This window comes from Astyanax mexicanus, chromosome 13 (assembly GCF_023375975.1).
Source record: "Astyanax mexicanus isolate ESR-SI-001 chromosome 13, AstMex3_surface, whole genome shotgun sequence".
Classification (NCBI taxonomy): Eukaryota; Metazoa; Chordata; class Actinopteri; order Characiformes; family Acestrorhamphidae; genus Astyanax; species Astyanax mexicanus.
In genome coordinates this window covers 17,044,771-17,068,747 of record NC_064420.1, presented here as the reverse complement: position 1 = coordinate 17,068,747, position 23,977 = coordinate 17,044,771, and the positions used below count along the sequence as shown (strand labels likewise).

Here is a 23,977-nt window from a genome sequence, read left to right as displayed (position 1 = left end):
ATGTTTTACTATATGTGTAAAGAATATATATTGTGGTTATTGGTTAATCCTCTATATAAATGTATATAAAGTACAATGTGAGTATTGATTAGTCTTCTGTATAAATGTATATAAAATACAAGGTTTCACACAATGATTATGTAATTCTGGATACTAAGTTAAGTAATCATAACTGAAAGATATTTGTCAATACACCCAAGGTATAATAAACAGTTACTCTTCACTACCCATTATGGTCCTTCACTGTATCTATCTTGTACCCGTCATTAACCCAAACAGGCTGCTGCATAAGGTGCTCTCATAAAGACTGAGTACAAAAAAAGGGGGGCTTCAGAATGGGCTACCCTGATGGGATCCATTATAGAGTGCACATAAGGACCCCAGGTGTCCTTAGCCCTATTTGCCCATTAAGGGCCCAGCCTGTGCCCATATTGCACCCATATAAAACCCACTTTGTTTCTGAATAAAGGGTCCATATAACACCCAACATTTGCTACACATAATGGTCCCACACTGTACCCATCTTAAACCCGTTATTAACCCAAATAAGACACTGGTGAATAAGAAGCCAACTTCATCCTGGTCCGTAACCTAAAACCTTACCCAAAATAAAACGTATAGAAGAGTTCTAAACATACTTATAGAGTTTTAAACATACTTATTTACCACAGACTGTGATAGAGACGGGTTTTTGAAAAGGTAATTAATTCCGCCTATTCAGAAATTCAGCTTAGACACGGAACTCCAAATATGGTCAATAAACACAAGGGGCTGAAGGGACTCTTATTTTGAAAGGGAGAGATTGGAGTAAATCTGCGTCATTTCTGTTCACATGTGACTTGTTTCTGCAGCTGAATTGGACTCGGGACTGGTGTAAAGTGTGAATACAGACCGGCAGGCGGCTCAGAACCGGCTCCGCTCTGACCCGTTAAACTCAGTAACGCGCTGCAGAGACTCTCCGGTATCAGACTGTACCGGAACCAGGAGCTCCGGGACCAGTGAAGCTCTAACAGTAGCAGCAGCAGCAGGTACTGAACCGGACAGCGGACAGAGAGAGAGACTGTGCTCAGACAGCAGACCAGTAACTAAACCAGTAACACTAGTTATCTGCTCCATAAAGCGAAAGCGCTTCAGAGTAAATTGGGGCTGTGGGCGGTTTCGGGCTGTTTCCTGAAACTGGCCTGAACAGAAACGGAGAGAAAAGCTGCAGAGTCATGATGAGCACAGCTCCTGCTTCCACTGACTGACCCTGACTGACTGAGAGAACTGCGCTACATTAGTTTTAAGGTTAAATTAATGAAGTATGACAGCACTGTTTCTTTTTCTGTATTATATGATAAATGAATGATGTATGATCAGATATTATGGAAAGATGATAAGTATCTTTTGACAGCAGAGCTTCTGCCAATATGACCTTATTTTAATTGTTCCTTACCGAGCAGAAATCTGATTTAATGTTTTAATATCTGACCCCACCCACTATCCATTACCTAATCCTCTTTCTGCATCCCAGGTTTGTCAGGTATGAAACACAGTAGCAGGTAAATGCAGCATACTTCCACCTAGCATTGTTTCTAAAAGGGACAAAATTAAAAGGCAGGTTATAAATATTGTCAGTATGTTTGATAGATTGAGCCCATTTTTTGTTTAGTAGAAAGTAGTATTTAACATTTTAAACATTCAGGTAATGTCACTACAACCTCATTAATTTATTATGGTTTGTGGGGGGGCTGGAGCCAATTTCTGCAGTCATTGGGCAAAAGGCAGGGCACATTGTCAATCCACCACAGCGCGTGGTTTTCAAACAATTTTGAAAAATCCAATTACAATGTCTTTGGACTGCACCCGGAGGAAAGTCCACTCAGAAGAAAACCAACAGGACAAAATGTACAATACAAAATGTAACAAAGACATGAACCATGGTGCAAAATCTGGTCTGGACTTTCAGGTGTGAAATCACGCTTAGTTTTGGGAATGTCAGTATTCATAAAGCTTGGAACATTATGTGAGAAACATTCTAATAACATTGTGATGCAAACCATAATTATTTTACACGTTTTTAGAAAGTTCCTGCAACTTTATTTTGCTAATATTACAGGCTAATCTTCCTGGAACCATTTCAGAACCTTGCTAAACATTCTCTTCTTTCCAGTGTTTTACCCAGTTACTCTAATTTAGTACATTTTGATTCTTTACCTCCAGGTTTTCCCACAATGTCTACCAGTGGGATTCCAGAGGAAGTGCTGAGAAATGAGGCTTTAATAAAGAGACTGGAGGAGGTGGCTAAAGACACTGCACTGCTACACGGAGTGTTAATGCGGACCAAAGACAAACCCAACTCTCCTGAGGTAAAAACATGCTTTATTAATTCTTAATCAAAGCAACACTGTTAAAATAATGAGTTACTTAAGGAACTTTTAGGGTACTTTCAAGGTGATTTGAGGAACCTTTGAGAACCCTTAAGGTGATGCAAGGGACATATTCAGGAAGGTTCCTCAAAGCAGCTTAAGGTGTTTTTCCACAGATGCAAATTGAAAAACTCCTCTAATAGTTCCTCAAGTAACATATGATTTAAACTTTGCTATACATTAGATCTACAGCTCTGCAAAAAAAATAAGAGACCACTTAAAATTATGAGTTTCTTTTATTTTACCAAATTGAAAATTTCTGGAATATAATCAAGAGGATGAACTGATTGATATTTGCACCAGAAGTGGCATAAAGTTATTCAAAAGCAGTGTGTAAGACTGGTGGGGGAGAACATGCCATGATGCATAAAAACTGTGATTAAAAACCAGGGTTATTCCACCAAATATTGATTTCTGAACTTGTAAAACTTAATGAATATGAACTTGTTTTGTTTGCATTATTTGAGGTCTGAAAACTCAAAACTAAACTTTTGTTATTTCAGCCATTTCTCATTTTCTGCAAATAACTGTATTTTTATTTGGAATTTGGGAGAAAGGTTGTCCGTAGTTTATAGAATAAAACAACAATGTCCATTTTGCTTAAACATGTACCTATAAATAGCAAATGAAGTGGTCTTTTAATTTTCCCGGAGCTGTATATCGTGGATCTTAGATCTGCATTATTAGATCTATAGACTAGTGTATACAAATGTATGAGTTCTATTAACAGTACTGTGAAAGGAGTGTTTTTGCCTAAATAATATATTATTTAAACAGATGTAGGAGTTATAAATACATTGAAAGTAACAAGGATTTTTTTTTTTGAGAACGTATTTCATATGGCTTAAGCTAGTCTGAAGAACAGAGATTAGTTATAGATTTCTCGTGGAAACCCAGCCTGCGTCCCGGTGGATGTGTTTAATACGATCACCAGCTCACCTGATTTACACTGATTAAACACTAATTTACAGAACCAGTTATTGATATGATGAGAACAATACTTTATTCTAGACTCCATTAAGAGAACCTTGTAGACATTTTAATGAATGTCTGGGACAGTCCTAATGAGAGCCAGTTTCATCATGATTGAAAAAGCACCACTTTGTGCATAAATGTTATTTTTATTGTTTCTAATATTTGTTAGAATGACTGCCAAAAAAAGAGCATACAATTGTCATTTTCTCAGGTGCCTAAAACTTTAGCACAGTACCGTAGTTCTAATTGAAGTTGTAGTTGAATTGAAGATCTAAATTATGTTAAAACCTGTACCAAACATTGCTGACCTCGGATCAGTGAAATGGGGCGGGTTTTCCAGCAGTCTGTAATGCAGGCGGAATTAATTCAGAGTCACGTCTGGAATCCTGTCTCTCTGCTGGCGGCGTTTTGTCACTGGATTACAGAGTGTTAATTCTGCTCTGATTCACAGCAGTAGGTGTGATGCAGTTATAGCCTACATGTAGATACTTATTTATTACTACTGAGTAAAAAATATTATAATTAATATAGTATTAATTATATATATATATTTGGAAAGACTTTTTAAATTGCAGCTAGAAATATAAACATACCTTAATAAGAATACATTGCAAAGGCCTAGATTGTTTTGAAGAGTTGGCTAGTTTTTCTTAATAAATGAAATTATCATTTAACAAGTGTTTTTTTCCAGCAAGGTGATATGGCCCTAAAATAATATGATTTTGTGCTAACAATATTCTTTAAATTTTTTTGTAAAAAATAATAATAATGTAACAAAAATATTTAATGTAACACAAAAATAATGTAATGTAACAGATAATCTACCAGATTTCTAAAGTGTAACTTTTTATTGGTACTGTGAACTGTAAAAATAAACATGTACACAAAAATAATAGAGATATTACTGTGTTGTGATGTATTGTATATGATGCAATATGGCGCACACTCTTGCTTGGAACCTTGAGAGATTGTGATTGTGGAAAACACTTTTTTTTCTTCTTCTTTTTTCTTAATTTCCTAGAAGATGATGATGAAGATGATGTATATACTAGGAATTTAATTATAAACAAGTTCATTCAAAAATATATTTGCTCTTTTTTAAATCCAGTCTTGGTCACTGAATTTACTGTTCCACACACCTAGATCTGATCCAATCACTAGTTCACAGTAATGGCACTGAACCCGCTACACATTGTTGGTGCAGATAGATGTGTGTAACTGTGTTTTTTTTTTTTGTAGGTGGTAAACTACGCCCCGTTCACACTCTTCCCCACTCCAGTGCCCACTGCACTCTTCCACCAGGCTCTCCAAGTCCAGACGCATTATAATCGGCTTGTGGACAGAATCAGCCAGAACCCGAACTTCCTGCAGGAGGCTCTCGCCAGGTACTGAAATCCTGCATTCTCCCACACTGCCGTCATCCCACACTTCCCACAAGCTTTTATAACATTTACACATTTCCCCCTGTATATACCCTTAAACATTAAAATAACTTTAATTCATTTGCATACACTGCTACATCACTTGTGTTTGTATTTAATAACACTAGCAAGCTGGAAATTATTTCTTGCTTTGGGTAAAAATACAGGTTGATTTATGAACTCAAAATATCATCAAATAAGCCATAAAATACAAAAAAATCAGAGTCATAATAAAAAAAATATTTTTACCACAGGATGTCAAGAAAATGTATTACAGATTCACACAGGATAAGAAATCTCAGCTCAAATGAGAAAGTGAGATGGGAGCGGCTACTTAATTTAAACACGGCTGTCATCTTCATAAACGCTCTTATGACCCATTTTTAATAATAATAATACAAATAATAATGTAAGGTTAATTACAGCGACCACCGTCCTTGATACACTTTCTGGAGTTGGAATTACTACTCAATATATAATGAAACTTTTGGTTTTTGTTGTATATTTCTGTCACACTAATTGCTGCTGAGATAGTAAACCACTGGGTTTACTGATCATGTTATGAGTTACTACAATGTAATTAAAATAGTTATTGTAATGATGTAGTTACAATGTAATCCTAATATAATAGTATTTTTTAAAATTATGTTTCTATTTTCAGTTATCATAAAATGTTCACAAACTTTCATTTGATATAAAATTATTTTTGTGTTTTGATCTGTTGTTGTGTGCTAATACTCAAGTGATCTGTCTCCACAGCACCATTAAAGTTGATGACTTCACAGCCAAACTCTTCAGCATTTACAAACAAGTGCAGCAGGAACCCCAGACCATGGTATCACTGCATTTCACCAGTTTTCCTAGATTGTAATATTAAAAAATGCCACAATATACAGGATTTCCTTGCTTACAGTATTGCTATATATTAAATTCTATCATAATATGTATCATAATATGTATCAGGTTCTTGCCAATATACATCTCTTGTATTAACAATTATTTTTTAAGTCACCTCGTGTGCTGTGTTCTGTTTCTTCTGAAGCCGATAGTGCTCGGCCTGAATCGCTCTGATTACATGCTGGACCACAGTGCTGATGGAAGGACGTCCTTAAAGCAGATTGAGATCAACACTATTGCTGCCAGTTTTGGGGGGCTTACCTCACGCATGCCAGATGTCCACAGGTAAGAGTGCTCAGCTCCATCCAGAACTTACACTTTAACCAAACCTTTCATTCTAGAGAATAGTCTTAGTAAAAAAAAAATTACCATAGGATGTCAAAAACATTTGTGTGGGAGCGGCTACTTGATTTTACACACTTACACCGTCACCTTCACAAACACTTAATGGTAATCAATATTACAGTTTTTTTTAGCTTAAACATTAGTGTTTTGAACACAGTACAAAAAATCCAGGGTCTTGAAGATTTACATTTAACTTATATCCACCACCTTCCACAGAAGAGGAGCTGTGTCTATGGTCGACGGGGCTAAATCTAACACTCAGTTCAACCAAACACCCATACATCTGCTCTTACCATTTACAACACCAAAACATCCTAACCCAGAGAAACTCTGGTAAAGACACCCCATGCCACTGCACTCATCCTGTTACTGTTCTCACTACTGTTTTTTTTATTTTAGGCACATTCTGAAGGTTGCTAACCGGCTGCAGGAGCGCCAGCAGATTTTGGACAACAACCCAGCAGCAGGTCTGGCCAGGGGCTTGGCAAAGGCCTGGGAGCTTTACGGCTCAGAGAGGTCAGTTTATTGTTTGTGGTTAAACTTTTACCTTACGCTGGCTTGGTTGCGGCTGTGTTGTAACACGATTATATCACACAGCATTTCAGAGACTGTTGACGGGTTTAATTCACATGCATTTTTAGTTAAATGATTTATTTAGAAGGTTTAGTCCACATGTAAACACACGGATAACACAAACTACAGTTTGAGGTGGCCAGTGATGGACCTCGAGCTCATGTAAATGGAATGTATTTCCTATATCAGCAAACAGCTACTTTGTCAAACATCTGTTATAGGTAGAGATCAGTATCGGGTCTGATAGTAAATAATAATAATTTAAATAAATTATAAATTTATTTAAATTATAAAATTATAAAAAAATAAATAATTTTTTACTGAAAATATCTAAGCTTTAATTTATTTGCTTTTATATGGTGGTGGGGGGGGGCAATCACACATTAAGAAAGATAATTTCTTTTTAATGAAATCATGTGTGCCACAATTATTGGCACCCCTGGTCTACCTTGTACAATCTTATTTTGCCAACAAGACAGCACTAAATCTTCTCCTATAATATTCTCCTCTTCAGCTCACCCCACAGCTTTTCTAAGTCTGGGGACTGTGATGGCCATGAGAGGAGCTTGATTATGTGCCTTGTGAACCATTTTTGAGTAGATTTGGCCGCATGTTTAGGGTCAATATCTTGCTAAAAGATCCGATCCAGTGATGACCCATTTTCAGCTTTTGGGCAGAGGCCACCAGATTCTGACTCAAAATGAGGTCTTTTTCTGCATACTCATCCGTAGTGTTATGCCAGACCCATTTGCCAAAAATCTGACCAAAGCACACAGTCCCAGTTAAAATACCAGTACCGCTTGGCAAACTCCACCTGTTTACACTTATGATTATAACTCAGAAAGGCTTTCTCGGTGCTGCATGCCTCCCAAACATCTTGTTGGCATGTAGATAGCACCTGATGATTGTTTGGGAGACCTGGTAGTCCCAAGATGATGATTGATTTGATTCAATTCTTAAAGCCAGCATGCTGAGGGGTGGGAGTACTGATAGCTGTGTTGTTAGGTGTAACCAGTTTAATCAGTTTAATTAAGCACATACATTGGTTTCACATGAAACTGCACCAGTTCAGCATGAGCTAACCAGCCTTCAGCAGATTCAGTGTAAGCTAATAGTGTTATTAGCTGTTGATGTTTGTTTGGAGATATTTTAGTCTGTAAATGCTATAAATCAAGCCATGGAGTGGAAATGCGCATCATACAATTAACGTTTATTGAACACCTACATTCGCTTTAGGTGAGAATAGCAGGGACATGACATGAAGACCAAGCAGCAGACCTTAAATATTGCAGGTGACTCAAAGTCCAAGAGATCACAGAGATGCTGTTTCATTTATGTTAAAGTCGATTACCAGCCGCAAATTTTACTACCTAATAAATAATAAAATAAATAGTTTTGGGATGCAATTATATTCAGTATATTATTTGATATGTTGTCCATCAGTCCCATCAGTTTCAGCATAATACTAAACATTTTAGGGATAATTATATTAAAAAAATTATAAATAAAAAGTATTTGTTTGATAAAATGTGGATCGGCCAATCACTCCAAATACGTTATTCGTTCTTCCCTTTCTCTTTTCTCCTGGTGGTGAATTAATACATGTTTATCACAGGGCAGTGGTGATGTTTCTTGTAGAGGATGTGCAGAGGAACATTTATGATCATCGATACGTGGAAAACGAGCTCTGGTCGAGGTAAGTGCATCCTAACCACTGATCAGATAAAAGCAGGAGTTAACAATAGGTTCATGCAGCTCTTATACTGTACAGTACCAGTCAGAAGTTTGTGTTTTTTCTTTTTATGATTTTTTACATTGTAAATTTTATATTGAAGACAATATTAAAGCTATACACAATATTAAAGCTATACACAATGTCAGAAAGTATTAAAAAAACAGAATATATTTTATATTTTAGATTCTTCTGAATAGCACATGTAGCTTTTAAAAAAAACAGATCTGCACACTCTTGGCATTTTCTCATTATCTTCATGAGGGAAACTCACCTGGAATAGTCTTTAATAGTATGTCTAAAATGTATTTAATATTAATCTACAATGTAGAAAATAAATAAAAATGAGAAGGTGTGTTCAATATTTTGACTGGTACTGTATATAAAGATGATTATTTCTCACTGATGGAATAAAGCTGAAAGTAAAGAGTTCCCTAAGGCAAGGGTTTTGAAGCGACCCATATTTTTGTCAGTGATTTGATTGCGACCAGTTGCTGGCCAATATTTTTTTTTTGTGCTTTGTTTATGAAAAGTCTAGTTAAAAACATTTATTGAAATGAACTTGTAACACGTGGTATGTTGTGATATGATGTGCAGAGATATTCCTGTGATAAGACGAGAGTTTGAAGATGTGTGTAGAAGTGGATCACTGGACAGTGACAGAAGGCTGTTTGTGTAAGTGTTTAAATAATTGTTTCACAATGATTATTCCTCACTTTGTAGCAAAAATAGACTTCTTTATTTAATTACAAAAAATGACAGCCCATGCTTCAAAGCTTTTATCAGATACACCAAACACTACACGAGATTAGACTCCTCTAAAAGCTCTTGCAAAAGAGCGGGTGTGGTTCACTAAGGGGAAAGAGGGGGATGCAGTCCTCCTTTACCCCATTTTGTGGCCTAAATACAAACAAGAAACATCCACATTTGAGAGGTGAAAGTCACAGTACATTCAGAAATACTTTGTAAAATCAATATCTAGATTTATAAGTCAGAGTGAATGTATCTAGATGATTTATTCAATATTTCTTTCCTACATTTACGAAGTTTGTCCTCGTTAACCCCATCTTTTTCCACAACTTCCTCTATACCAAAATAAAAGCAAAATTATTATTTCATCCAACCAAATAAGCATTTTTTTTCTTTGTGTTTTTCAGAGATGGACAAGAGGTTGCCATTGTTTATTTCCGAAATGGATACATGCCTCAAAACTACAAATCGGAGAAAGTAATCACATGACCTTATTTATCCTATAATGGTGCTTTACTCTGCTCTTGTGGTAATTTAAAGTGTTTAAAAATAAACAAAATGAAACATTTGAACATATGCCAAATACCTCATACTGAGCATGTTTTGCAGGATGTTATACCTTTTATCACTTTTTCACCGTTGAATAAATTAAATAACTCAAGAAAAAGCAATGACAGAACACCTATTAATGCATAATTATTTAACATTAATCTTTTTAATACCCCAGCAAGACTGTACAACCCATTTACCACTGCAGTGCTACTCTGATCATAAAATTACCTCGGTAGTTCAGCTTTAATCATATATTTACCTCATCAGTGCTACTCTAATCTTAAAATTACCTTCGTACTGCAATTTTACATATATATACCTCAGCAATGCTACTCTAATCATGAATTTACCTCAGTAGTTCAACTTTAGTCTCATATTTACCTCAGCAGTGCTACTCTAATCGTATAATTACCTTAGTACTGCAATTTTAATTATATCATTACCTCAGCAGTGCTACTTTCATCATAAAATTACCTTAGTATTTCTGCTTTAGTCATATTTTTACCTCTGCAATGCTACTCTAATCATAAAATGACCTTAGTAGGCGAATGTTACTTATATATTTACCTCAGCAGTGCTACTCTAATCATAAAATGGCCTTAGTAGGGCAATAATTCTTATAAATTTACCTCGGCAGTGCTACTCTAATCATAAATGTATGCCTTCACTGATGAAAAATGTGGAATTCTAGAGGAAACAATATTCAAATAAATGATTCAGTCTTTTCACATACTTGACCGGAAAATAACTTTGGTTGCCAAATATTCTGTGTAACTGTGTATGTAACTGTATCACAGAGTTGGGAGGCTCGACTGATGATGGAGCGTTCGCGTGCTGTGAAGTGTCCAGACATCAGCACACACCTCGCCGGCACCAAGAAGGTTCAGCAGGAGCTGGCCCGACCCGGCGTGCTGGAGAAGTTTTTCCCTGAAGAACCAGAAACAGTGGCCCTGATCCGAGCCACGTTTGCAGGCTTATACACACTAGATATGGTACGTACACTGCTATATACTACCGGACTCCTAAATAAACTTAAATAAATGTTTAATTACGTGTCTTTCTAATTTCTCCTGGCTTGCCTGCAGGGGGAGGAGGGAGATCGGACAGTAGAGATGGCTCTCGCTCAGCCTGAGAAGTATGTGCTGAAACCTCAGCGAGAAGGAGGCGGTAAGACCAGCCTGAACCTCTGAACTGAACCACAAACCCCAAACACTTAAACCTGATCTCTGCACATAAACCTCTATTCTACACACAGGGAACAATATTTACGGGCAGGAGATCTGCCGAGTTCTGGAGGGAGTAAGAAACAGCACGGAGAGAACCGCCTACATCCTGATGGACAAGGTCCAGCCCCGCCCATGCCACAACTACCTGCTGCGGGCGGATGCTCCTCTAAGGCTGTGTGTGTGCCTCAGTGAGCTGGGCGTTTTTGGTGCCTATGTTAGGTAAGCTAAAGGAGGCGTCTGCATTTCTCTCACAGAATAAAGCCACTCTTTAGACCTGACTGGATAATTATGTTATAGATATATCATACAGTTTACAGACATAACCTTTTTATGCTGACCTTGAAGTATTAAAGTAAATTAACATTTACAGCACTGGAAAAACATAAGAGACCACTTAAAAATGATGAGTTTCTTTTTACCATTTTACCAAATTGAAAACCTCTGGAATATAATCAAGAACACAAGCCATCAAACCAAGCTGAACTGCTTGAATTTTTGCACCAGGAGTGGCATAAAGTTATCCAAAAGCAGTGTGTAAGACTGGTGGAGGAGAACACGCCAAGATGCATGAAAACCATTGTTATTCCACGAAATAGTGATTTCTGAACTCTTAAAACTTTGTGAATACAAACTTGTTTTCTTTGCATTATTTGAGGTCTGAAAGCTCTGCATCTTTTTTTTTGTTTTTTTCAGCCATTTCTCATTTTCTGCAAATAAATGCTCTAAATGACAATATTTTTATTTGGAAATGTTGTTCGTAGTTTATAGAATGAAACAACAATGTTCATTTTATTCAAACATATACCTATACATAGCAAAATCAGAGAAACTGATTCAGAAACTGAAGTTATCTCTTATTTTTTTTTCCTAGAGCTGTATATCATATAGCACACCAACACAGTGATATTTAAGAAAGTGAAATAAAGTTATTATAGGATTTTCAGAAAGTGTGCAATAATTCTTTAAATAAAGTTAGACAGGTGAATTTTATTTCTCAAATATCCCTGTGCTGTATGATATTTAACTGAAATTTCTTATCTGAACAACCAATGATTTATAAAGTAAAATCATGAAAATGATCAGGGTTGCCCAAACTTTTTTATACCGCTCTAATACAATAATAATGTGGTCATATGCATCTCGGATTATCTTCAAATGTGGTTTGAGTGATCAGATTATAATGCATTCTCAAGACGCACTGAATCCTGTTTAACTTTGTAACGTGTGCTGGACACCTGTGATCAGATCACCTTGGAAAGCGTGATGGAGGATTCCAGGTGTGACTGGGGAAAGTGTTTAACCAGTGATTTTTATTTATTAATTTTTTAACACCTCACTCCCTCCCTACAGGAAGGGAACAGAGATGGTGATGAACGAGTGCGTGGGACATCTGCTGAGGACCAAAAGCTCGGAACACAATGATGGAGGTGTAGCTGCAGGAGTGGCAGTGCTGGACAATCCTCTTCTGGTTTAGGCCACAGTGCCCCCCTGTGGACCAGCATGGGAACTGCAGACAGCCGGACAGATTAAGAGAAAATATTTATTCCTCCTTTTTCAGCTCTAATCTGATCTATTTCGGTAAAGAAGAGGACACTGAGGGTGAAAATGACATTGATTTAACAGACATTCCATCATCTGAGCTGAATCTCACCTGCAAAATAAATCTTAAAGGAGAAATCCAGTGTAAAATTGACTTTGGTTGTAGTGAAACATGACGATGAGTACGAAATTTTGTAGAATAGACCACCTCCATTCTCCCCCTGCATTTAGAAATACAGTGCTATAACCGATGCTCTCAAAAGACACTCAATACTAGTGATAGGGGCATAGAGTTGCCTGTGCAAACGAATCACTATTTTTACACCATTAAGAAGCTTAAAGTATCTCCACTCTTCATTTGTAGTATTCTGAGAGCCCTGACATTTAAAACGAGCACTGGGAAAGAATAGGTCCTACTATAGGGTTTGCAACAGATTGCAAAATTAATTCCATGGAAATGTACAAACTCCAGCTGTTTAAAACATCTCTATAATATTCGTGCATTTCCTCATTTCCTGGATAACTTTATGCCCCTATCACTAGCCTTATAAAAGCATTGTATTTTGAAATGCATGGGGTAAATGAATATGGACTCTTTTACAAATGTTTTTTTTTTTGTCATGTTTTAATACACCTCAATTCCATTTCATACTGGATTTCTCCTTTAAATGAAGCTCCTGAAGTACTGAATATCTGACCTCATTTAGCATTTACCACTGTGCTAAATATTGTATAGAATAATATTGGGTAATAGCATTTAATAGTAGGAAAACTTATTTTTAATAGAATGATTTTTAATTTTAGGCTGATAATTAAAACAGCCAGTCATCACAAGCCAAATCACTGAAATCCTGCTTTTTCTAATTATCTTATATTTCCATTGTTTTTCTAATATTTTTCAGTGCATATTACTAGACTATTCTCTATTACTGTGTGTTTTATTAAAACGTGTTCCAACGACGTAGTGATTCAACTCATAAAAATTAAGAGATATGTTTCATAACAGATCTGAGAGATGTAAGTGTTTATAATGATGTAATGTCATGATGATATTTCAACAGTTTTGCCTTTCTATTGCATAAAAATTTAATCTTATAAAATGTAAATTATATTGTGAAGAAAACAGATGCAATTTAATAAAATTCACCGAAAACCAGGTCCTTCTGAAATCCACATTTAATGTTGATCCATCATCACACTACACTCATATCAACCATATGTTCCTCACAGAGCTAATCAGACATCAGCTACATCTCCATCCAATCAACCAACCAATCAATCAATCAATCAATCAATCAGTCACTCGCTCCATCCTCCGCTCGCCAGAGTGAACTTCTGAGACGTCACAATAAAGGTTGCCAATAAAGTGGACAGTACAGAGCTACTGGACATGCAGAACATCAGATAAACCAGATAGATCCGTTAAAACATCAGAGAACAGTCAATTCTGAGAAAGGCAAACCGGGCAAACTGGGACGACGGGAAGCAGATAAAAGAGCGTCGCTCAGTTCAGTAAAAGTGTATTTTAAAATGGATACATATTCACTTTTCTTCTTCCTTACATTAACGTACAAATGCTCAAAAGAGAAGCGAAAGAGATGAGAAGTGAAACTGCACATTTATTGGGTGTTTAGCTTAATTTCCTGGCTAAAAACTGATAGGCAGTCTGTGATGCTCAAAGGAGAGAAATAAACAGGAAAAAAACAAACATGAAAGTAGTCTGTCGGAATGTGCAGGGCAGGACCAACTCGAAATGCAAAAAAAAAAAACATCTCCTCTCATAAACCTCATAATCTTCTCCTGCCTGACAACAATACACTAACATCCACTCTGGCACACAGACTTGTTCACAAAAAAAGGAAAAAATAAAAATGTATCCGTATTTGGAGAAAGAAAACAAAACATTTCGGAACATCATTAAAGCATTTCAACAGACAGGAGAAAAAAAGACAACTGAAGGAAAACACTGTGATCGGTACGGAAAAAAGATGTTCATAACGCAAGTCTGAAAAAAAAAAACAGATGCTGAAAGAGTCGAAAGCTGCATTCTGTCAGAACTAAAACCACTGAGTGCATTTACATACATGCCATAATCCAATTACTGCAGAACATCATGCTGTTTACATGAACACAACTATAATCAGATAGCTGTAGTAATCAGGTTATGAACAGATAGTTAAGAGTATGAATACACCTCTCTCTCTCTCTCTCTCTCTCTCTCCTCATTCTAAAGCGTAAAAGCAGTCATTAGATTATACAGGTGCTGGTCAACGAATTAGAATAATTTGAAATAGTGCAATCATGAAATTCTTTGAATGCATTTTTTGTGCAGAAAGCAAATCAGGTGTTCACCGCACCTGTCCTACTCGTTAGACTAATCACAGAACTCGTTACCTGGAAAAAAATTTGCTCAGCTGAGCTTTCCAAAAGGCCCATTTAGGCCATTTCAAATTATTCTAATTCGTTGACCAGCACCTGTATGCGGATGATCTCATTCTGTTATAACGTCGCTGAGCTGATCTTAAAGTAGAAGAAGACAATAAACCTGCAGTTCAGTCTTCAAACAGAATGCAGCTTTTTATCAACAATAACAATTACAGGTATTTCGTTCCGTAGATTTTACATTCATCGTTGTTCCCCCCCTCCCATAAACCCCGCCCACATAAAAGCTGAATATTTACACGTTATCTTCACTAACTAAAAAAAATAGAAAAAGTTATTTTACAACTCTCTCTTTTAAAGTTTCCGTTTTACATTATAAAACAAAGCCACGGCGTCGGTGCCGGAACAGAAACGGAGGAAACTGCTGCGCGTGGAACGCTTTAGGTTCTGTCAGGTTCCGTAAGGTTCTGAACCTGAAAGAACCGCCTGTATCTGCTGAAGTGTCACTGCCTCGAGCTTCCCTCTCTCCCGTTCCCTGAGAGACTCCCGTCCCCAGTAGCTGCATCAAAAATCTCCCACAATGCCTTCTTTTCAGATTCTTACACATGTGATTTGGCTGGACAGATCTGTAGGATTATTGGTAGGCTTGTTTTCACACAGGTGGGCTCTGCCTACTGCTTTAGGTCCCTGAATGTGCCACATGGTGTGTTTGAACGGAGTTTGATAATCTGTAAAATAATTACAGATACAGATTTTTGTTGGTACATGCTGATATGTACTTACATTATTTATAGTAGGGATGCACCAAATATGTTGCAACAACTTGCAGCGTTTGGTTAAATAATTCAAATTGCAGCATTATGATTTTATTCAGCAGTGGTGTACATCAAATTGTATGTAGCGAAAGCGATGTTTTGTAACAGCTTTTTTCATTGAAAAGACAAAACTCCGTTTAGGCCATTTAATGGTCTCCTTCCGCTAAAATCCACTTTTCCTTGTTCTTTGTGAAAAACAATGGGGGGTCCGAAGAGCCGCTCGGGCTGAGCGACGCTGAGAATCTAAGGGTTAATTTTACCTAGCACTCAGTGCTATATCTTTAGAACTAAGGCTGTATCTCTGAAAACATTTAGTTTGAGTTTTAGAGTTTTAGAGCTGTAAAATTGACTGTGGGACGGGAGGCTGGTCGCATTCTCTGCTGCAGTGCTGTTAGCCAATCAGAGGCGATATGTTTCAATATTCATGAACAAGAGGCAAAATCCTGTCTTTCAGACCACAACTAGACATTTTAAAATGAATGAAAAAACAATGGAATGAGTCCTTTAATGTATTACATGATTAAAAAGTGTCAAAATTACTGAAAATCTGCTAAAATATATAAATGTTCTGTATTTTCTGCACAATGTTTTTTTTTTTAATTTTTCATTTCGGTGCATCCCAAATTAACAGTATCTGTCACTGACTGATAAATCAGTAAATTAATTTGTCATAAGTTAGTAGGCACAGACATCCATTCTGTGCATTTTTTTTGGCTTTTATACTGTTCATAACAATATTGGAATTATACTGTGTGTCGGCTGGTGATGTATATTATAATATATTTTGGTTAAGGGGAGCTTTCTTGAGTTTACCACTTTTATTTAGAACTTGTGCTGCATCCAAATCCACACTGTACAACAGCACACAGACAAACCAAAACCTGCACTATACCAATATTAACATTGTTCATGTACATTTCTGCTGATGTTGACACAAACCTGATAAAATGTTATAAAAGGGTGTAATTGCAGTAAAACGAAAAAAAATATATATATATACATTTTAGTGCAGCAGCCCAGCATCAAAACTGTGCTTTAAGAGAGTGCAATAAATAGGTCCTGAAATATCGATTTGAAGAATTGGTTATATCTACATTTCTGGTTTACACAAATCATTTTTAGAAATTATCTGCCAATAGCAGTATCATTCCTAATTATTAAAAAGGACTGCATTTAGAGTACATATTTTTGAGTACTGTATTTTTCACACTATAATGAGCACTTAAAATCCTTTAATTTTCTCAAAAATTGTCAGTGCGCCTTTTAATTCAGTGCGTTTTATTAAGTTTACTAGTCAGGTATTAAGGAACAGTAAAGCCACTCCACTGAAGTACAGCGTTATACAGGAGTTTCAGTTTACATCTCCAGCAGAATTAGCATTAGCCGCTAATCGCTATTTCCCTGTTTAGAGGTGAGTATATTCTGAATAGCACTGTTTGATTAACATTAGCATTACCACGCTAACCATGCTAAGCACTAGCTCTTTAGCCGTTCAGAGTGAGTACTATCTGACTGTAGCTGATAGCGGTTAGCCGCTAATGCTAATGCTCTAGCCTTAGCACTGGAAAAAAGTGTGAATCTAAGCTTACTGTAAATAAACGGAAGTGCTTTACTCACCCAAATAAACAGTTTTCAGGAGAAAAATCAGTGTAGATTAACATCCAGCAAAGAAAGTCTTTTTTTTACTACAGTTTTGTTTGTTTAGCTTTGCTTTACTTAACAAAGTTATCTACACCACCAACCAGCAGTGAGACCTGCTGACTTAGAAGTTCCTTATAGTGTCTCTTATAATATGCCTTATAATCTGGTACGCCTTATTTATGAAAAATATCCTGTGTGTTTTTTAAACTATATTACTAAATTATATTACCTTATATAACTATAAGGTTGGTGTAATATTTAGTGTGGTACAGTGCAGGTTTGGATGCAGTCTTTATCGTCCATTAAAGTGCAATTTTCTTTTGGTAAACACAGAACTTCGCATGTTTAGGAGAACCATTCCCATGATGCACCATTAGTGCAAAATAGCAGCAGGACTGGGTGGAGCTGGAGAAAACAGTTGCGACCAATAGGCTAGTGTAACAGTAAAATTAGCAGCCAGTGATTGATCTTTTCCAATGAAAAAACAATAAATATATTGACCATTCTTCCTTTTTAGAGAAATCAGTAATTCTTTCTTTACTTTTTATACATTGTTTTTTAAGAGCCTTCATGAATGAAGAAATATATGTCTATAAGTCCAGATAAGGCAGATGAGGACAAGCACATGGCTACTACAATACATGAGAAGTCAGATTACGTCTCTTTTCCAGCTGCCAATAATCAGTGCAGCATCACAATGCACTCCTGACTCCTACCACCTTTTAAAGAAGGAATGGTCAATTGTGCTCGCTCAGACTCTGGCAACTGATGGAAAGGCAGCATGACCCGAGATTTGAACCGTAGATTTGATTTTTAAGTCTGATGGACTTTGTAATTAAAAAAAAAAACTGTCCATTTTTTATAAACAGCAAGAATAACCAAAAAGGAGAAATGATCGATAAATGGGTATCTACTGGAAAGGTTAAGATCAGCTTCTGGTTGGTTGATGGGGTGATTAAAACTGGGAACTAACACGTAGAACAAATGTCCAAACAGAAGATAAAGATGTCTCGAACTGTTGGGAGCATCAATAAGAGCGAGTCTTTGTAAAGACCATGAGGCAGTGAAGGCAGTGACACTCCAAACACGAGTAGTCTGGACTGAACGAATCGGGGCCGATCAAATAACTCACTGGACCTGTTCTGTGAGGCCCAACTTTAGCACATTGTCGTAAGTACCGCCAAAAAAGCTTATAGTTTGGGGGCCCGTGTTTAGGCCCCGTCCCTGACCCTACGTTTCGAAACCCACGACAGTTACTCTACGACCATTAAACTTTTTTTTAAAACTTCAATTTATGCATATAAAAACGCCACATAAAAATACACATTTTTGTGCAGTACAAGTTAGTGCAATTCTTTTTCGATTTTTTTTTTTCGTTCCCTCTTGTTGTTCTTCTTATTGGCACTTAGTGAAGTTTACGACCACTAGAGGGATCTGCGCTCTTCCTTTTCTGACCGCAGAGAGGGATGAGCCGAAGCTGCTGTGAGCTCTAATTGGACAAGACACCTGACGGGCAGGGAAAGTGGCCAATGGCAAGCCGCCTAGGCATTTTAACATCATTTACCATCATTTAACCCCTGATTGTGCCTTTTTTCTTCACGATTGACTGGGTAGATGACTAGGAACTGTGTTTTTTCCACAGCCGATGTCTTGATTGTTTAGAATTTCTTGCACTTCCACTTTCAGAGTATTATCATGTGTACTATGCTCAGAGATGGCTTCGCTCATCCTCAATGGGGTCAGATAACATGGCAACCCTGCATATATATATATGTGTGTGTGTGTGCGTGTGTGTGTGTGTGTACGTGTGTACAAAGCTGAACAGTCATTGTTTGCAGCTATGCTGGTTAGACCGCCAGCACAAAGAAAGTTTAAGAGAGAAGGAAAGAAAATAAGAAAGTAAGCGAGGCAGGTTGGCACAGTGGCACATTCAAAGGCCTCGCCAACCTGCCAAACCCTTGTGTACTACAGGACTTTTAAAGTGGTATCTCACCACTTTCCAACTGAGGTTTACAGATTTTTTATGGCGAATTAAAACAATGTCCATCAAGATACACCACAAACAGGGTCAGCATGAACTACAGAAGCTGCAGTGAGCGCTGGAAGCAAAGAACACAGCTCATATTATAAGCTACGATACGCAAGAGGCAGATTGTTAACTTCTTATTTAAGTGTCTTATTCCGTTCCACCTTAAATGATCCTGCAGTACGGTGCTACAGTACAGGTGGTACGCTGAATTAAAATCAGAAGCTGCCTAATCAGAAGCCGACTTGGTATGGCTACGAACGGTGGAGCAGAAAACATTGGAACACATTTGTGTATGAAACGTAAAAAAGGCAAGTAAATGAAGAAAACCTGAAAAAATACTTGCTGTGTTTACTTTTGGTGCTCAGTTTTCATTGGCTGTTGTCGGGGCTAGTTCAGACTAAGTAAGTGACCAGTACACACAACCAGATAACAGTGGTTTAACTGGACTTATTCTTTCTCCTACTGTCATCTCCCACTGATCAAACATCTGCAAACTAGACTCAACCAGCACAGACTGATCCAGAGTATCACAACTAAAATCAGGCCGAAAATCAGGACTAAAATCGCGTAGTGTAACCCCGGCTTAAGACGAGCTCTGTCCTGGTTTTGGACTGTTTTGCTGTTTTATGATGCTGGATGGGAAGCAAATAATCCTATGAGGAAGTTTTCTACAACGCTCTGTGGAAGAATGCATATTTATACAGCTCTGGAAAAAAATAAGAGACAACTTCAGTTTCTAAATCAGTTTCTCTGATTTAGCTATTTATAGGTATATGTTTGAGTAAAATAAACAATATTGTTTTATTCTACAAAACTACGGACAACATTTCTCCCAAATTCCAAAAACAAATATTGTCATTTAGAGCATTTATCTGCAGAAAATGAGAAATAGCTGGAATTCAGACGATGATGCAAAGAAAAGTTCATATTCATAAAGTTTTAAGAGTTTAGAAATCGGTATTTGCTGGAATATTTTCATGCATCTTGGCATGTTCTCCTCCACCAGTCTTACACACTGCTTTTGGATAATTTATGCCACTCCTGGTGCAAAAATTCAAGCAGTCCAGCTTGGTTTGATGGCTTGTGATCATCTTCTGCTTGAATATATTCCAGAGGTTTTCAATTTGGTAAAATCAAAGAAAAACATTATTTTTAAGTGGTCTCTTATTTTTTCCAGAGCTGTATATATAGAGAAAGTGAGCACTGACCAAAGTTGACTGTAAAAATGATTTTGGTGGGTTTTCAACACCAATACATGTGGTATGCATGGGCGCCTGACGATCATACAAGCTATATAAGATCTAGGATCTAGTTGGAAACTGAGACTTACAAGATTTATGTTGTGATCCATTTACCTCGGATGTTGGGAGTTGGGAATGATGTCACACTTAAGACGACTGCATTCAAATTATACATTTAGATATCAGCTTTTGTCCCAGGCTAACATTGTTAGCGATACCAGCTGATAACATATTATTCAGTATTTTGTGCATGTAATCATGCCCACAGATAGAAGTTAAACAATTGATATACTGAGATAGACAGAAGTAGTGCTTTTGGGGCAGCCATCTTGAATTCTGAACCAGAGGCTGGTTGCTGGGGCTCTCACTGTTCTAGTAGGAAGAATTATTTTAGAGGTTAACTTTTTGTTAGTTATTTTAAACACTTGTATCTACAAAACTCCTTGTATTCCCCTCCTCCTTGCTGGAGGGAACTACCAGGCTGGTACTGCTCTCCGATTGGCTTGCAGTAACATTTAAAACATATAATTGACCCAACATGTCTTTGGTAACGAACTCTGTTTACCGTATGCAGCACACATCCTATTAAGAATAATGTGTTCTGTGTTCAGTGAAAAAAAACAGATTTACTTGATTATCTCATTTGATTAATTACATAGTATTCTTAATTAACAGGTCAACTGAGTTCAGATCAAATCTAGATTACCACAAACATCTCACATTAGTCAGTGCTCACTGGGTTGGGAGGTTCCACACACAAAGTGTGCTCAGTATTGGGCTAAATATAGTGGCCACTGTAATGGTCATTTATTCTTCAGAATGCTTCTCTGAATAGAATGAATCTAAGATGTAAGGACACATAGTTCATGAGACAGCTTCACTGTAGACATCACCTGATTTAAAATGTATGTACTAGGGCTGCACCAAATATATTCTACCAAATATATATTAGGGCAACTAAAAAAGACGCATTTAATTAAACTCCCTCTTCCAAACGGCAGATTTAAGTTCATTTTTACTCTACTGATTACATTTTCACAAATGTGCTGAAACATATGAGCTGCACAGGACTAGAATAGTAATGAGTATTAGCTGAACTAACTTAGCTTTAGCAGTTGTTTGTTTATCAAAAGCCTAGCTGCCTTTCTTTGTACTTTTCTCTCACAAGTGACTTGAAATATTTATTGTGCTTTGTTGATTAAAAGAAAAAGTATTTAATAAATATTTACATCACGTTTGCAGTTTGTAATTGCTTTTTCTTTAAAACTTAAGACAAATGTAATTAATGCAATCTATGCAAAAATAAATCAAAACCGGCAAAGAAATGTGTTTCATTTTGTACGTTTTTGGTTTTGGCTAAAAAAATGTTTGGTGCATCCCTAGTACAGTATATACTGTACGCTATTCATAAATTCAAATCCTACAGTGAGCTTTCCATGAAATAGTTTTGTATCTTATCAAATGTAACTTGCAGAAAAAAGTGCTCATAATTAATCTAATACTGTAGATCCATACAAAAATAGATGTTTATCAAAAAAATAGCTGTGACTTTGCTTCATATGTCAAGGCTTTCATGGCTGGTGATGAAAAAGTCGGGATATAAACATGGCTTTTATGAAAAGAAAAAAAAAAACAAGGATGTAGTGAGGGAAATTAAAAAAAGAGGTGCAAAAGGTAGGTTTTTTTGGAAGTATTTAGAAAATGCTAGCAGATGCTAACTGAAGTAATGCTGAAAAGCTAATATACACTGTCCTGGTGCCACAGTCATTTCCACATCCTGTATAAAGCCACAAAGCATAAAGCATATTAGCATGTATTATTTGCTCCACAACACATGATAACTTTGACTGATTTCAACTGATCAGTCTCTTTGACCGAAGCCAAAGAGAGCGTGCTCAGTGTGTGTGTGTGTCAGGTAAAATAATAGTGCTGAAAAGGTAAGAGACAGACCCAAAGCCCAAACAGACCAGTAAGACCAGTGAGTCTAGAAAGACCAGTGGTCTGGACTGACGCAGTGTCAGACTGTTTACCTTTGGTTTAAATGAAGATCACGTACAGAACAGGAAGCAGAAGTGATGGGGGCACGTTTTCAAAGTGGGCTGCCCAAATAAACACGCTGCCAATTTGGAGCAATTTCAAAAAAGCAAGTTAAACAAAGCCAAAAGGCAAAACTCGCGCAGCTCAGAGAGCTCAATAAAGTAGCTTACATCATCTGAGCTGGAGGACTGTATAAAGATTACCCCACTTTAATGTCAGAACGTCAGGAGAAACCGTCAACCGCCGCCTTCTGACGAACTCGTGCAACATGTGGGAAAAGTAAAAAAAAAAAAAAGGATTTTTGACTGAATCACTTTCAGATTTTTTTCAGATGATTTTCTTGATTCATAAAGAAGTAAGTTCCTGCTGTAGAACAGTGCTGAAAAGCTAATATATCTCAAGATTTTTCTTCAGCTTTTCTCTTTTTTTCTCCTTTTTTTGTGTTTTTGTTTCTTTTTTGCATGTTTCATAAAAGTGAAATATTTGTGTCTGGCTGCGGCTGGCTGTGGTGTTTAGAGGACGCAGAGCTCCTCCTGAAATGGCCACATCCCAAAACACCCCTCACCCCGGCCCACGCTGCGGCTCAGCCCTGAAAAAAAGAGTCCATCCTGGGGCAGCAGAGAGGGAGGAGCCAAAAAAAAAAAACAGTCATGTGATCACGTGATAAAAACGTGAATCACCTGAAGGAGGAGTCCGTTTGGTTGGAAGAGAAATAGACGGCTCAGTCAGTGAAGCGCTGGCAGGCCTTCTTCCAGCGGCAGGCCGTACACCACAGGTCCTTCTTCTCCATCCCGTACACCTTACGACACTTCTTCGCCTCGCCGCGGGGTTTCCTGGGAAATGAGAGGAAGAATTACTGTGAGGATGAGGAAGACACAGAACAAACCCTGTAGGAATTAACAATAACAAAAAAACACCTTTTCTGAATATTCAAAATCATCCTTGTTTTTTAGTCTGTGTTATATCAATATAAATAAATAGGGTTAAGTAATGACAAGAATCTGGCAATACAAAATATATCACAACACAGATACTCAGATACTCAGTATCTTGTGATACTACAAGACGATATATTAGGATTTTGAAGAAACTGTCATAGTGAACACCTTCACTTGCAAAAAATTGACCTCAGTTTGGAGCCTACTGTAAATTTGTATAAACATATAGAGGAGTGTAAAACAAAGCATGGTTATAATGAAGATTCATTGTTGTTATGAAGTTAATAAAGGAGATGTTATACAGAGTGCCCAGCCTCTTTATTTTTTCCAACAACCATATTGAAAACGTACCGAGCAGTGCGGGTTATACAGAATAGCAAATTTTCCATATCGTTACACCCCTACTGTATGCATACAAAAAAAAAAATAATAAAAAGATATATTTTTGTATTCAATCAGAATAGTAGGATAGGAGT

General features: G+C 37.0%; 2 protein-coding genes across 9 annotated transcripts in view; one reads left to right on the top strand and one right to left on the bottom strand.

The window, feature by feature from the left end:
• Positions 1-13,574, top strand: part of gss (glutathione synthetase) — a 47,472-nt gene extending 33,898 nt beyond the window's left edge. The window contains exons 1-13 of one of the 2 annotated variants that reach the window (XM_049463289.1): positions 840-1,028; positions 2,203-2,348; positions 4,623-4,768; positions 5,564-5,639; positions 5,847-5,986; positions 6,446-6,562; positions 8,235-8,315; positions 8,949-9,026; positions 9,509-9,578; positions 10,451-10,645; positions 10,739-10,820; positions 10,909-11,098; positions 12,230-13,574. In XM_049463289.1, coding sequence (XP_049319246.1) covers positions 2,214-2,348; positions 4,623-4,768; positions 5,564-5,639; positions 5,847-5,986; positions 6,446-6,562; positions 8,235-8,315; positions 8,949-9,026; positions 9,509-9,578; positions 10,451-10,645; positions 10,739-10,820; positions 10,909-11,098; positions 12,230-12,353 — 1,434 coding nt within the window. In that variant the 5' untranslated portion in view covers positions 840-1,028; positions 2,203-2,213 and the 3' untranslated portion in view covers positions 12,354-13,574. Of the gene's footprint in view, positions 1-839; positions 1,029-2,202; positions 2,349-4,622; positions 4,769-5,563; positions 5,640-5,846; positions 5,987-6,445; positions 6,563-8,234; positions 8,316-8,948; positions 9,027-9,508; positions 9,579-10,450; positions 10,646-10,738; positions 10,821-10,908; positions 11,099-12,229 lie in introns of those variants that run through there. The other variant, XM_049463287.1, reaches the window with a different exon arrangement.
• Positions 1-23,977, bottom strand: part of slc2a4rg (SLC2A4 regulator) — a 118,668-nt gene that overhangs the window by 19,083 nt on the left and 75,608 nt on the right. For 3 of the 7 annotated variants that reach the window (XR_007423964.1, XR_007423965.1, XR_007423963.1), the window contains exon 9: positions 14,613-23,396. Coding sequence is in view for 1 of the 7 variants with exons in the window: in XM_022663512.2 (XP_022519233.2) it covers positions 23,285-23,396 (112 nt within the window). In the remaining 6 variants the exon portion in view is untranslated. Of the gene's footprint in view, positions 1-13,576; positions 23,397-23,977 lie in introns of those variants that run through there. The other 4 variants (XR_007423967.1, XR_007423962.1, XR_007423966.1 and 1 more) reach the window with 3 other exon arrangements.